Raw genomic sequence first — 16,384 nt, forward strand, 5'->3', positions numbered from 1 at the left:
CGGCGCTGTATTCACGAATATTCATGAGCGGAATTCCGACTCATTTCCGCCTCACCTTCCGACCAATCACGGCAAGGAATAAGTTTCATGTAAGTGCTGATCTAGGACCACATCCTCCAATCACATTTGTAAGCGTAAGCACTATAAGATGAACACCAAAACTGGTCCTAGATCAGTACTAACGGGCAATTTCTCCCTGGAGCCAAGAATTAAGTTAGGCTGGCAACCATTCGTTTAGCCGTATTGACCGACTGCGTCTGGGCGCACATAGCGGTCTCGTATGTCGGCTAACGTTGGTACACTGCAAACTTTTTCTAGGCGTTGTAGACACACGGAATTTTTTAAGGCAATGGGATATAATGGGGTTATAACTAATGCTGAGTCCGATGATCCAGCGCACTCGCCTGTTGATCTATGGAGACCTACAACATGAACACGCATATACACACACTCTTTTTCAAGACAGAAAGCATATTACCAGTAACGACTAAACGACATTTCACCGAATAAACAGTATTGATATCTCTCAATTTAACTGGGTTTGTTTCATTACCGTGTCTAACCGGAATATTTTCGGTTAAACATTTTAAAAAGTAGTTTATACATAAGATTTATTAATTTCATGTACATACATAAATAACCAGATTCCATACGAAATATTTAGACATAAATGCCCTTCCAAATGGGATCCCGTTGGGCGTCAGACCCTTCTGCACAAGCTTCATTGGTTCCAGACGCTCGGACTTTCTGCACCATAGTGACATCTGCTGGTCTTTGGATGTCAGGACAACCAACTCTCCGGTGGCGATAGTTCAGAATTTCCCATGACCGTGAGAACCAATTGCCTTCTTCACCGGTGTGAAGAGATGCGTAACCTTTGCTCACTTTGCTCAACACGTTTAGCATAACAGTATTTCACTGAGCAAAAGGATAACTGTACACAAATAATGACATTGGTTCAAGAAAACACAAAGTCATAATTATTCACATCCCTGTAGTATTTTGTATATCCCCCTCTGACACGATTGACATTCTCTCTGTAATCGCCTGTGGTGATTCTTTATACTTAGATGTAAAAAGGTCTGCCAACAAAGTCAAACCATTTTATTGTTGAAAGCAGTGAGACGAACATTAAAAGCTTGAGCCTTTATCTTTATTCAGGAATGGTGAGAGCTGATCTTTTGTGAAGGATAATATAGTTTTTTTTTCCCAGAAGTAAAACTGAGTGGGCAGTGATTTTATTTATGAAACGTTTTTCTACATTTTAGTGCATCTTTGATATTTGGCATGTACGACTGAGAAATACTACTGAATACTACTGAACCAAGAAAGCATACAAACAGTCAAATGTTACACTTTAAATACTTTTAAGTCATGTAATGCAGTCTTACAAGTTCTGTGGGCAATGTACAATATTGTCATAATTTGATATGAAATAAATAATAACTTGTCAAGGTAACAAAAATGTGTAAAGAACTGTTTCCATACCGTCATTAATTTTGATTCTGTTCATAAGAAACAGTGCATTTCTGAGATCCTGAAAGAAGCAACATTTTTATGACCAAAAGGTAAAAAGGAGAATGCTTTACATTTTTGGTTCCTGACTGGGTTCTGACTGGCTCTCAGCAGCATGGTCACCTTGACCTCCTGTTGTGGTTAGAACATGTATTTTTTCTAATCAGGCCTCCCTTCAAGTGAACACACATCAGATGCTGCATTGAAAAGGGGATTTTCCACAATATTTATAATTACAAAATCTGTTAAATATGAATGCAGTGGAGTCATTTTCAGTGTTTTCTCACCTGTGTCTAGTGTATCTAACAATGTGGCTTAAACTTTTCACAAACTCAACAATTTTCTTATGTCAAGATGTTTACTCTTAAAATAAGAAAACAAATTGGAAGTTGGAGAAAAGTGTTAGTCACAGAAATGTGCTTCTCATAGTAAAAAGATACTAGAGAAAAATAAGTAACCCTCTATTTTAGTGCACCTACGTATTTCCAGTGTTCCTGTACTCCGTCTGCTAACTGTACCTCTAAAAACTACTTTTCGTCTGTTTTTGTAATACATGTGGAAAGTTTTGCTAAAATTTTGCTAAAATTGTCCATTTATATTTTATACCCTATTCATTGACTAACTACAAAGACTACATATATTAATTTCATAATATGCATTAAATATTGCACCAAAAAGCATCTTGCCTGTGGTGTAAACATTGTCCTCAAAAGAGACCCCAAGATCAAGTTTAAATTATTTGGAGTTTGTTCGTACCAAAGGGAATATATAGCACAGACAAATTTGCCTGTATTACATGGAAAAGAAGACTAGCTGAAAGGGTACACTGATTACTCTGGTAATTCACATACAGTGACTAGTCCATCTTTACACACACAGAGTTCAATCCCTGCTCTCAGCTGAAGTCAAACTGGCCCTCTGTTTCAAAGTCTTTGACCCTGCCTGATTTTTCATTTCACAGTCCACGCCTCTGGAAAGATACCCACAATGCAATGCCAGTGCACGATTTGTGATCAGGCAGTGCAGTAGGCAGCCTCGTCTGAGTCAGGGTCCTTGACGCTCCCCTCCCCACCAATGGGTGAGAGGCAGCTGAGGTCGGCCACGCCCGACTCCTGATCGCTGTTGACCGAGAGGTCGGGGTCGGAGCTCTTCAGAACATCCCGGGGCAGGATCAGCTGCGAGCTCTCTAGCTCCCCCTGCTGGACGGGGCTGTTGGTGGGGAGGCTGCCAGTGTAGCTCTGGGGAGTGTTTGCCTCACTGTTCTTACCCGCTGGGCCCTCCTTGGCCTGCACTCTCTTCCCCTGCTTCTCCAGATTCGCAATTTTCTGTGATTTGTTGTTAAAACAGAGTAAAACAAGGCAAATCAAATGACACGCTCACTGTCATGACAGGAGGCCATTTATCTTATGTCATTACCATTACACACTGAATAACAAAAGTTAACTGTGAGTGGAAAATGCAGTGTTGTAAAACATCCCTTTTTACACATCCTAAAGTGACAGTCACCACTTTCCATTCACGTTCTTCCAATTCAAGGAATCACTAACACCCCAAACATGTTATAGGCAGTAGTGAAAGAAATAATTTAGTGGTCTTAGTCTCATATTGTTCAATAAGTTAAATCTGAACCATCTGCCCACTGCACATTTGTTTCCATAGAGACAGACTGAACATTGAGTTGGTGAAGGATACAGATATTTTGAATGAGAATATGGATTCCAACATCCAGGCATGTCTGAGCGTGAGAAGTCTGTGCAAGTGTAATATGTCCTTACAACTTTTTGTTTTTATGGAAACACATGGCTACAGAAGGGAGCATTGGATCTTATACAACACAACGGCTCCAGAGACATAAATCTGGGCTGCTGAAATTCAGTTTTTACAGCAACGCAGTAAAAGTTTCAAAAGCTGCTGTAACGTTTTAATATGTTTTAAAACTACATGTTGTGACACTCCTGCTTTTTTTTTTTTTAGGAGTTACTGCCCATTCCGCCAATAAATTCCACCATTACCGGAGCGGCAAAGACAATTTGCCCCACCACTGTCAGCAGAGGCTGCAGCTCATTTTGAAACTGTAACACTGGGCTCAGCCTGCACTCAAGACGGGCGCCTTGCCAAGTGCGCCGCCCAGGAGTCAGAGAGGAGAGTGGGTGTGGCTGAGTGTGCCGTTCGCAGGTAGAGGGCGTGGCCTGCTCCCTTACCGCCTCGTGGGTGGAGAGCTCCTCCTCCAGCTGCTGTGTCTCCTCCTTCACGGCCATCAGGAAGTCCACCGCCGACTGGAACGGGCGCGTGCCCCTCTCCGAGCGGCTGTACATGCCTCTCCACAGCCTGAAACCCAGGAGCAGAGACAGGGGACCGCTGAAGGCAGAGACCACGCCCACACACCTCCCCTAACTCCGCCCTCCACAGCCTGAAACCCAGGAGCAGAGACAGGGGACTGCTGAAGGCAGAGACCACGCCCACACACCTCCCCTAACTCCGCCCTCCACAGCCTGAAACCCAGGAGCAGAGACAGGGGACCGCTGAAGGCAGAGACCACGCCCACACACCTCCCCTAACTCCGCCCTCCACAGCCTGAAACCCAGGAGCAGAGTCAGGGGGCCGCTGAAGGCAGAGACCACGCCCACACACCTCTCCTAACTCCATTACATTATTGTCATTATCAGAAGCTTTTATCTAGAGTGACTTACATAGACTACAGCTTTTAAATCCAATTATACAGCTGAATATTTACGAAGACAATTCGGGGGTAAGCAAGCTTGGACCTTGCCAAGGGTACAACAGCAGTGCCCCATCGGGGAATCTAACCAGCAACCTTTTGGTTACCAGTTCTGGTCCTTACCACTATTCTACACTGCTGCTACTGAAGTATATGCTCCTTGAGTGCTTAAGTGCTACATAAGTCAATCTGAATAATATAGTTCAGCTCTGGTCTTGGAGGTCAGCAGTCCAGCACAGGACTTCCAGCTCCCTAATAGTTGGGAGGTAGTCGATGGTTTAACAAAGTCAATGAAGAGTTAAACTGAGCAAGTTAAGTGTCTGGCAGGATTGAAAGCTTGCAGACACTATGACCCTTAAGGACCAGGGATGATTAGCTCTGCTGTAAAACATACCATTAAAGAACCCCCCAACCTATAACCCATTAGTGTTTTCAATCAGCACAGCAAAGAGGAGTCAACGTGTCAGCAATGGGGATCAGCAATTCTGATCATTCAGAGTGCGTGCAGTAACCCACTTGAAGCAGTAGGGGGCGGTGACAGGCCGCAGTGCTCCCTGCGTCTGGCTGTGGTCCGATCTGTACAAAGGATTCGTGTAGTCGGCTCTGTTCTTCCACAGGTGCGCCCACAGGGAGTGGGTCCTCTCCCGAATTCTGCCACAAAATTCAAGGAGAGCCACAAAAGCAGCGAATGAGGTGTCCAGCCAAGACTGTCTTTGACCAAACATGCACACATACAAATTCCACCTTGTTCTGCTAACTTTCCGTGGAGCTGTGCTCACCAGCGACAGGGGGGCTGCGGTCTGACCTGTATTTCTTCTTTATCCTTGACAGGTACTATATATCACTTCTTGCAAGACAAGACTTGAACGTGAAGTTGCTGGCTTTTTTTGTACTGTCATGTTTTCAGAACACAAGCTAATTTGTGCTCACAATACCTACCTATCTAGTGGTTGTACTTTGTGGACAGAGCGGATGACATATTACAGAGTAAGTAACCATGCCAGACCTAGGCTCTGCTTTGTGGTTGGCTAAAGGTTCAATCTGACCACACCACAAGAAAAACAAATATGTATTCCAAAGCTCTTTTTCAGGGAAACACTGAGACTGCACTTGTTTGTGATTAAAGACAGCGAACCACAGACAGAAGATTTTTTTACTTTTTGCACAATATGGGTAAGAACATAAAACATACCACAAAAATATGTACTATTAACAAAACTATTCAATGACAAAATGACACTGGAGTTTTTAGAAAAGGAACAAAGACGATTTTCACAACAAAACTAATCACAATGCGTATTGTTCTTAAGTCTGGGTTTCTTCTTCTTCTTACAGAAATGTTTGAGTAATGCAGAGCCAGAAACCATCAATAAACTATTAAGAGAGAAACAATAAGGATGAAATGCATTGCAGACGTACTGAATCCAGTCCCCGCCCCTCTCCCTCCCAGCCCCGCCCCCTCACCCCCTCTACCTCAGGTCCTTCCTCTCCTTCTCGCTGTTGCCCATGAAGTTGCCGTACTGGCAGGAGTACAGGTGCATGTGCACCTGCAGGAGGAGGCGCTCATTGTACTCGAAGGCGCAGGGGAACTGCTCCATCAGCTGCCACACACACTCCAGGAACTGGTCCAGCACGGGGGACACCTCCTTCGGGTCCCCGTCCAGGTGGCTGTATCTGTAGGGGGGCCATCCGGGAATTACAGGAGACCCTTTGCCATTTTTTAGGTTTGCGATTTGTGGTTTTGATTATTTGTGCCAAGCAACACTCCCTGTTCCCTAGCCCTGTTAAAGATTAAAGATGGATGGCACTCACCTGTGGCAGAACTTGTGGCCGAATGACACCCAGTCCTTTTCAATGAGCACCTGTACAGAGAGAGAGAGAGAGAGAGAGAGAGAGACGGGCTTATCCATCCCTTGTCCTTAAAGTAACCCTTTTGTTTTTAGACAGAGCCTTTAAAAACATGTGAAGAGGTTTAATGACTATATACATCCCAGGCAAAACTAAACACTTGGACATGCACATTTGGTTTTATCCCTCATAAGCATCTGAAATACTGTCATGTAAGTCAACTTGTATTTATGTATTTATGAGAACAAAATACTAACGTATTTAGCTTACTCACCAACCTGGCTAAGACAGCCAGGCTCCAAATATACTATCTTAGTACTGTAAGTGTGGTAAGTGTAAACCAGTGGTGCAGATATTACAGTAGTTAGGGTAGGTGAACAACATATTGCAGTAGAAATGTTGGTGTAATGCAATATGATAGGTGTAATACAGATATTACAGTTATGGTAGATGTAAGACATTGCGGGAGGTGCCTTAGATATAGGACATACTGCACTAGGCATGGTAGGTGTAAGACAGTGGTGCAGATATTACAGTAGTTATGGTAAAAGACATATTGCAGTAGGTAAAGTAGATGTAGAAAAGTGGCACGGATATTACAGTCAGTATTGTAGACACAGGACATTGCGGTAGGTGTGGTAGATACGGTGCAGCAGATGCTGTCAGCTGCTTCTCACCATGAGGCCCTTCAGGGTTCTGTAGTACGGGTCCAGCAGCACACTGGCCACGGAGCACACCTGAGCCGTCCGGTCCCACCCGTCCGAGCAGTGCACCAGAACACTGACCCCCTCCTCCGCCACCGCCTGCCCAGACACACACACACACACGCACGCACGCACGCACGCACGCACGCACGCACGCACGCACGCACGCACGCACGCACGCACACATACACACACACACACACACACACACGTACACACACACACACACACACACACGTACACATAAACACACACACACACACACACACACACACACACACACATACCCACACACGTACACGTAAACACACACACGTACACGTAAACACACACACACACACACACGTACACATAAACACACACACACACACACACACACACACGTACACACACACACACACACACACACACATACACACGCACGCACACACACACACACATACACACACACACACACACATGCACACACGCACGCACACACATACCCACACACACACGTACACACACACACACACACACACATACACATAAACACCATGTTTAGAAACAAACATGCTGATCTTACCCTGGCCATAAAGATGCTAATCTTATGCTGGTGATGAAGATGATGGTCTTACCCTGGCGATGAAGATGCCTGCATCCAGGATGGCTTTGATGTGCTTGAGCCAGCCGCTGTTCTCCAGCCCCCACAGGAAGTCGCCCATGGAGGGAGACTTGGCCTCGCAAACTGCAGACCACCCACAGAACAGGAAGTCAGGGCGCGGAACAGGACATTATGTCTCGCAGAATTACCGCAGAACAGGAAGTCATTACTCACACAAAAAAAAAAAAAAAAAAAAAAGAACAGTTCCCATCTGTCATAATAGAACGATGGTAATAATACAGTGAGATGCCTTCCAAGACCTTCCCTCACATTTCACAATAAAAGGCTGAGAATACGGTGAGATAGCTTCCAGAACCTTCCCTCACTGTTCGCAGTAAAATGATAACAATACAGTGAGATACCTTCCAGAACCTTCCCTCACTTTTTCCACAATAGAACAACGAGAGTACGGTGAGATACCTTCCAGAACCTTCTGCTGGCTACTCCGCATGACGTGAATGTTCTCGATGCCGATGAACTGAAACTTGATGTTGGAGTAGTTGTCCTCGTTCTCGTAGCCCTTCCCCGCTGCTCGGTTAGCCATGGCGTTCAGCTGGATACAAAGGCGTACGGCAGCGCCACGTTTAATGGAACCAGGGTGCGCTGACACTCACACACCCCGCTAACAACAATCACACAGCTCTTCATACTTTCAAACAAAGATAAAACAGTGACAAAGATAATGTCCTGTTGACTTTTCTCGAAATATTTTGATGTTAACATTTTAACCTGAGCAAGAAACTCAAAAAAATCACAGTTTTCGGCTGGAGGAGTCAGAGCTACACCAGACTAGCATTGACTGTTAGGCTGTGGGGGGCCTCCCAGCCCCCCAGCTGGGGGGCTCACCTTGGGCCTGGTGTCCACCACGTACATGAACTGGCTGCCCGGGTTCGACTTCATGATGGCCTCCAGCATCTGCTCGTCCTCCAGACAGCGAGCACTGAACCCAGAGAGGGGCTGGCTACTGCGACAGATAGAGGCCTGTGTGCATGCAGAGAGAGGGAGAGAGAGAGAGACAGGGAGAGAGAGAGAGAGAGAGAGAGAGGGAGAGAGAGAGAGGAAGAGAGGGAGAGAGAGAAAGAGAGAGAGGGAGAGAGAGAGAGAGAGAGAAAGAGATAGAGCCAGAGAGAGGCAGAGAGGGAGAGAGACAGGGGGAGAGAGAGAGAGAGGGAGAGAGTGAGAGAGAGAGAGAGAGAGAGACTGTTCAAACACAGCCCTCTGAAACACACCCTTGGGCAAGGTACTAAATCCAGAATTGCCTCAGTAAATAGCACAGTGGTATAAATGGATAACGTGTAAAAATCGTAACCTATGTAAGCCCTTCATAAGCGCATCTGCTAAACGACAACAACGTAATGTAATGTAATCCCTGTTAAACAGCCAAGGGCACTTGGGACAAGCACCGTTCAGCACAAAAGGGACCGTGTGTGGTCAACGGTCAAGAGGACCGTTGGCCGATGGAGAGAGAACGTGTTCGTGAGCATGTCTGAACGGGCTGAGAACACACACAGGTGCGCTGCAGAACTCACCTGGTTGTCACGGCGATAGTACGAGAGCGTGGGAAAGCGTCCCCTGCTCCGGAACTTGGAGCTGCCCACGATGATGGGGGGCGTGGCCGATTTGGGGACGTACAGCTCGGAGGGATAGGTGTCGCAAATCTGGAAAAGGGATTGGCTGACTCAGTCAGAATCAGGCCCCACGCCCTTTACCGCTCCCCATTCTACACGTCTCAGAGGTGGAAAAGTTAATGGTGAACTGAGTCGGCTGTGATAACTGTGTCCTTAACTGGTGGGCCTCACTGTGGTCACAGATAAACGCTTTGGTTTAGACTGCATCAGCCTGCTTCGTTATCGACCTTTCCACTGTTCCACCAGCCGTTGGTTATGCTATGGGCATCGGGAGAAGGCAATACTGACCCTGTACTCGCTGTTGGCATGAGTGATTTGCCAGAGGTGATTGGGTATGCCCATCCGACTGTACTCGGCTTTGAGGTCGATGAAGCTCCAGGCTTCTTCTCGCTCCTCTTTGTCCACTTTGGGGTTGAAGGAGAAGCAGTACAGTTCTCCATATCTCTCTGCAGACAAGGAGACACAAATGCATCAATGACACAGCAACTCTCTATGCTCTCCAGACATTCAACTGCAAACACTTTCCGGGGTTTACAGCATTCTCTCACAGCACACCCAGAGTTTGTGTTTATGGCATGCTTTTGTCATTTCTGTCACGCACAACACTGGAGTCTCCATGATGTGGAAGTGAAACAGGAAACAGAAGCATGTGATCGACACCCAGAAGGGTGTGCGGAAACCCTTCCCTGATGGTGGGGGGCGGGGGGGTCTCACCTGGCCGAGAGAGGCGAGCGAGGGAGAGGTGCACGTCCTGGCAGTCCCGTTCCTGCGGGATGAGGAACTGGATGACCTGGAAGTTCTTGCAGCGAATCAGCAGGGGGCAGCCTGAGGGGGTCGGGGGCTGCTTCTCCACGCCACTGACCAGGCTGTGCAGGATCTGCGGCGGAACGGGGGGGGGCACAGGGGTTACCATTCCAAAACACCTAGAAGCACACGGCACTCCGCAGGCTGTGAACGCAGGAGGGGGGACCTTAGACGCTAACGGTGTTTAATGGGCATGTCCACTGTGGAAGCACCCAGGCCACCCAGCGTAACAACATCGAAGGGGAGATTAAAAAGGAAAGACTTCAACTTTACTCCAAAAAAAGGCATTTATTACCTCCTGCGGTCACATTCCGCTCTCCCGCAAAAGGTTACTCTCATGGCAGAGCTCTTGTAAGCACTCAGAAAGAAACAAAATACCACCAGTACTGAAATACCCAGACCTTTCAAACATCTTGTCTTCACACATTACATTACCTTATATTTCATTACGTCATTTAGCAGACGCTCTTACCGAGAGCGACTTCCAAATAAGTGCACCACAATGCTAAGAGCAGTTATCAAAAAGTACTACAAGAGGTCAGTGAAATGCTGAGTTCAGTGCTAAACTAGTGTGGAGTGCTTTTTTTGAATAGAAAATAGGGATAGATAGGACAGATGGAGAGGAAGATAGACTAGAGATAAAGCCCTTTGGCTGCTTTGTGTGTTGATAAGACGGATCATCCAGAGGCCCCCAGTTCTCCCTGACAGGGAGCCCCTCTCTGGAGCGTAACTAGAGCACCGGCGTGTAGCAACGTCACCCTGCATCACTACAGTGCATCGGAGCCTCTGCGCTCACTGACTGTGAGTTAACTGTGTCGTACAGTCTGGCTCCACAGCTCTGGGCAGCAGCACGGGGGACCGGAGACAGAGGGACCCCCCGTGACCAGGTCACGGGTTCGAATTTCGGTCACCCCTCCGGCACGGCTCCTCACCTGAGCTACATCAGCCTCGCCGCCCCAGGCTTCCACGTGAGCTGCCGTGTTTAGTTCACCTGCTCTGGGACTCTGAGTGTTAGCCTGTGGCTAACCTGCAAACACCGCATTGCACGTCAGTAATGTTTCTAAGCCTGTGCTGTCCCTGATAAATAAACAAGGAATGTAAAGGATGTAAAAACAGTAAATGCCCAGCTTCAGAAGAGTAATATATATATAACAATATGTCAGATGGAGCTGTGAACTGCTAGTAGCCATGCATGAACCTGTCTAGCAGTTGTGCATTGGAAAGCCATTATCCGCAAGGCTTTTTTTCTGAAAGCATTAACAACTTTAACTGTTAATTTATTGTTTCTGTTAAACACATCTACCTTGACGTCATCATTTTCAGAGTGTCAGTGTTAAAACTGTTAATATGGGTTCTCTTGTTAAACACGTTAAAGGAGCTGTTATCCTGAGGCTGATGTTGTTGATTAGTTTTGCCTTGATGTTGATATTCTTGGATAGTTGAGTGCTAAAGTGAGAGAGGTTTCTCTGTGTGCTTAAGGAAAGTAACTGATTGAAAAGAATCTATCGTCTCCCTAAAGGTTTATTTGTTGTGGCACACAGTCTCACCTGCAACATAACCCAGCAACAAATATTACAACAGTTATGGTTTTTGAAAGGTAAATGAGGATGTTTCTGTTAAATTAAACAGTATTTTTTTTGCTTCTGTTAACATTTTACTTAGGTCTACATATAATGAAGAATTTAATCCAAGTTATCCAGAATATAAGAAATACTCTACTTTATAATTCAAGTATTTAGCTGGACATTTAACTAGATGCCCTTTAAATGCAGTAAACAAAATTGTGGGACAACGGAAAAGCACCCCATGACAACAGAAAGGAAACTCCCGTTTCCCCAAGTTTGCTTAAATTAGAGAAACCGCACTGACAAAATATGACAATGAGCAACAGTTTCAATTCCTACCCAGGTTTCCTTGCGAATCTCCGGCGCGTTCTCTACAAAGATGGTGTGCGTCCCCGTTAGGTACAGGGTGCCCAGACACGTTCTGCGGGGGGAGGCTCTGTCAGTCAAACGAACGCCTTCAACCTAGCAAAAAAAACAAAAACATAAAATACAAAACCACACATAATTCAATTCATATTTCATCATTGCTACCCCCTCTCTCATACACACACACTGTTCAGACCACATGTTATCCTTTCATTTAGCGTCATTCTTCCTCCTTCTCCCTCTTTCTCTTACACACTCGCGGTCCCGCAGCAATGATTCACGCACATGAAGCTGCGTCGTTATCACGGCCGTGCGCAAATTTCATATCCATATTTGGCACAGATTGGTCACGTTATTTTAGATTTGTAATAGGTGGAACCTCGTGCTATCGATCGTTACGTTGGACCACTCTGCCAAAACAACAATTTAAGAAATGCGTGTAAGAGTTCGCAGTTATGGTGGACTGAAAGGTTTTGCTCTGTTTTGCAGTGTAATGTCTTTTAATTGGTCATCGTCAAACTATGTCAACTGTGCAGAATGACTAAGATAATTTCTCAACTTCGACCAAAGCTGTCAACACCAAGACAGTGCTTGACAACACCAGACATTTAGCACTTACACAAGGGATTACGGTTAATTTGTGAAACTATATACATCTGGCCTGACAGATAGTGCCATACAAACATGACCCTGCAGAACGTTCGCAATGAGAGAAAAACTACGTGAAAAGGTACACGCCCCAAAATAGAGACAACAACACTGTTTCAGAACAGATAATGCATCTGTTAGACATTTGCATGCCGAGAAAATGACACCACATGAATAATTTAGCCCGAGAGTTTCCGTCCCTCCTCATGCACGCGATTGTTTAGCCTCTTATCGGTTTATATTCTCTGCGCGCAGTACAAGCGGGCAAAGCCAAGCAATAAGACGTAACAATAAGACGTAGGCGATTTAAATGCGCATGATCATATGCGTCCGGACACAATATTTACATTTGCGGAATAATGTCGAAATTGCGTTATGATATTATGTAACATGTATGCACAAATAAATAAAATAAGCAATATCTGCGCATATATTTTGTGCTTCATTGCTAATGATAGCATAGGCAGCACACGATGTGGAAAACAGTTTCAAGATAAACACACCGACAAAATATGAAAACATGCATGTGTACCAAGAACACGGCAAAACAGCAGATTTTTTAAAAATCATCGCTAGAAATATCTGGCTGGTTTACCTTCGGAGTTCGTATATGCTCCATCACTGTATGGTCCGGCAGAAAGCGCGTCTGAAAATGAATTCGATGATTTGATAAAATCGTTATGATTTGATAAAAACAAACGACGTGAGGTTTTCGGACATTCTAATTCTCGTGCCCCAAACGAAATGGATAAAATATTCTGCGTGATCGGTGCGCTTTGTTATTGGATGGGGCGACCCTCAGGTAAGGCGCCCATGGTTGCCTCTTTGCGGTGCCGTCGGAGATTCACCCATCAGCCTCTCTGATCGGGAGATGAGAACAACGCGGTCTTAAAGCCTGCCCTGTGAGCGGCTGCTGGTCTGACGCAAGGGTCCGTTTTTTTTCTGTACTTCGACTGGAGGAACCAATTCGTAACTAATTTAAGCGCCACGAACGCGTGGACATAGGCCTACTGTACATTAGGGAAGGACAGCCGTTGTCATCATCATCATCATCATCGTAGTAGGAGTAGTAGTAGTAGTAGTAGTAGTAGTAGTATTAGTGGTAATCAAAACCAAAAACCAAAAATCAAAAAGCAAGAAAAAGCGTTTGGAAATAAACACTGGTCGTACTAAAGAACCAAATAATTAGATTAAATTAAAATAAAAAAAGATGCTAATAAAGTCTTCTGAAAATATTGTATACGTTCGATGCATCAATATTGGACTACTGCACGAGTAGTCCAACACGGGGAATCTATGTTGCCTATACCATTCATTATGATAGTTTTGCTGTTCAATCAATCAATTCACCAAGACCCATTTCAGGCCCCTTTCACACTGGTCTTTAATATAAATGGCTCTTTCCAGGTTATCGGACCAGGGAACGTTACGGAGCTGGGTCTGGCCGGGTAAATTCCCAGGTCTGCGTCAGTGTTATAGGGAACCTGGAATTCATGTTTTGCATCTTTTTTCCTGACGATATGTTCTCCTTAAAATTACTTTGCTCAACCGAAACGTAACACCATCTCAGATGACTTACTTCGCTTATTCGTCTGCGAGCAGTGAAATTTGAGAGAGGCACGGAGCTCATCTATGCAGCGTTTTCTCCTCCGTTCATTTCGTACTTACTAAAAGAACTGCACGTCCCTGATCTTGCTTGAATTTTCCATCATTTCCACCAGATGACAGCAGAGAATCGCGACAGAAACAGCAAGCAAGCCGAACCAAATGAACTTCAGCTCTGTATGTGGTCGACTGCGCGTATGATTCAGATACATCATACGCATCATTGTTATTCTGCCGGATAGTGGAACTTGTATGTGTTGATAAATCTACTATATATTTAAAAACAAATATTCATGAAACATTAACTGAATTTACAATATGGTATAAAGCAACGATATGAGATATGTGAAATTTTGGAGACATGGTAACATTTTTGGCCTGTCACGGAATGCCAGTTCTGTTGCTTTCTCAGGTGTTTTCTGGATACAATAGCAAATCCACAATTGCTAAAGGACTTAATTATAATCCTACCCACCACAGAAGGTCTTCCAAGTTAGCTGTGATCTCAGAGATGTGTTTAATCTTATGAAAACCTTGGAATTCTGAGACACACACACAGGTACGCTTACACAGACATGAACACACACATAAAGGCATTAGTCACAGAAACGCGCACACACACACACACACACACACACGCACGCACTCACACACACACACACACACACGCACAGGAACATACACCTGTAGCTTGTGACTGTTGTGTTTCAGTATCTATATAGAAATTTTACCTAGTACACAGGAAGTGAAAAGCTTCTAGTTGTCTTTAAGGGTAAGTTATAGTTTATCTACATTTTAACATTTTTTAGACCTATAACTTGGCAGGAGTGAGGCAGAGGGTGAGCCACAGTGAGGCAGCCCTAGAGAGATTTTGGGGTACACTGGCTTGCTCAGGGGCACTTTGGGTGTGTGTCCATGCGGTGATGCAAACCTACAACTGTCCTGTTTCTAGGCAACCGCTTGACCACTGCCATCCCCAGTATTACTTACTAAGCTCTGGATCCTTAAAGTTTGTTATTAAAAAAAAAACAACATAGTCTCTACATAACTCATTTTTTGCAGCTTTCCCACAGAAGGTTTGAAATACCTGAAATAGCATATTTTTGCTCTTAATCTTTTGTGCTCAGCTTGTCTAGGCATGTACTGTATTTACACTTGCTTCTGTGTCTCACAGTAAGAAAGGCGCATGGCCTGCAGCTGTTATTTTATGCGTTTTTGGACTGAAAATGTTCTATTTGTCTATTTTATCAAATAAGCTTTTTTGTCACATTATGTTTTTTATTTCTTTCCCCTACTAAATATTTTAAAATTGAGATCAACGCTGCTGTTTTGAATACGTATATATTTATATTTTTGCATCATTATACTCCTTTAATGTGAGGTTGTGTGACTGTTACAAAGGTGTCCAATAGTGTTTGATTTTTTCCTGGTCATTCACTGGTCGTTGGTGATTGGCTGAGCTGTCTTGAGTGCATCTGTAAGAGTTGTGCAGGTTGTCTGATTCGCTGGGCTGGGTGTAGGTGCATGTGCTGAAAATGCAGTGATGTGAGGGTGATCAGGCTGATGTTATTTCCCTGACAGGGACCGTACTGACAGAAAAGGGATGTCAGCCTGTGGGCGCATAATCAATAGAGCTGTTGCTGAGAGATGTGCTCTGTGTTTATCTTCCCAATGATTGCTGCTGTGTCCTGCCACCAATGATGAATAGGTCCAAGCCAAATATAAAATATACATTTTTAAATTGTCTCCAAAATATGTCTATCTCCTTGTTAGCTTTATGTGAATTCAGGCTGTGTACTTGCCTGGATGTTCAAGTCCCCACTGATAACCCTGGGCTGTGGCTGGCAGATTTACACGTGGTGATACCATCTTCTTATAATGATGATGAGGTTACAAAGTCCACAAAGGAAAATTGGAAAAAGGATTTTTTATCTGTACTTCCTTTTTCTTTCCTAATTTTCACCCAGATATGGAAATGTAGAGATTTGATTAAACCAGATTACTTAAACTCCACAATCCCTTCCCTCATTAACTCTGTAGCCTATGAAGAATAGTGGTGATTATTTAGTGATCATTATATCAATAGACTGATTAGTTTAGTAGAGTAAGTATACACCGGGACAATGATGATTGTATTATGTGTAGTTTTTAGGTTGATCACAGAGTTACGACCTACATGAGAGAATGGGGAAGAGACCTACATTCCAAGAGATGTTGCTATGTCGAACTAATCATGCACACAGGCACGCTGAAAATGTGTACATGGCACAAGGCCGCCCCAACGGAGAGGCCTATGATTTCGAGCACTCATATAGCTGTAGTTCAGTATTAGGTCAGTC

The 16,384-nt window shown here is 44.6% G+C and overlaps 1 protein-coding gene across 1 annotated transcript; it reads right to left on the reverse strand.

The window, feature by feature from the left end:
• Window positions 1-1,151: 1,151 nt before the first annotated feature.
• Window positions 1,152-13,398, reverse strand: mtmr7b (myotubularin related protein 7b). The gene is made up of 14 exons (XM_036517069.1): window positions 13,036-13,398; window positions 11,766-11,888; window positions 9,772-9,934; window positions 9,346-9,503; window positions 8,959-9,087; window positions 8,276-8,410; window positions 7,850-7,982; window positions 7,404-7,513; window positions 6,760-6,885; window positions 6,047-6,096; window positions 5,708-5,908; window positions 4,751-4,885; window positions 3,717-3,843; window positions 1,152-2,840 (listed from the first exon to the last, which is right to left on the reverse strand). Exons 1-14 carry the CDS (start codon window positions 13,057-13,059, stop codon window positions 2,529-2,531), a joined length of 1,926 nt encoding a protein of 641 aa, XP_036372962.1. The 5' UTR covers window positions 13,060-13,398; the 3' UTR covers window positions 1,152-2,528.
• Window positions 13,399-16,384: the final 2,986 nt, after the last annotated feature.

The sequence above is a fragment of the Megalops cyprinoides genome, chromosome 22 (genome assembly GCF_013368585.1).
Source record: "Megalops cyprinoides isolate fMegCyp1 chromosome 22, fMegCyp1.pri, whole genome shotgun sequence".
Classification (NCBI taxonomy): domain Eukaryota; kingdom Metazoa; phylum Chordata; class Actinopteri; order Elopiformes; family Megalopidae; genus Megalops; species Megalops cyprinoides.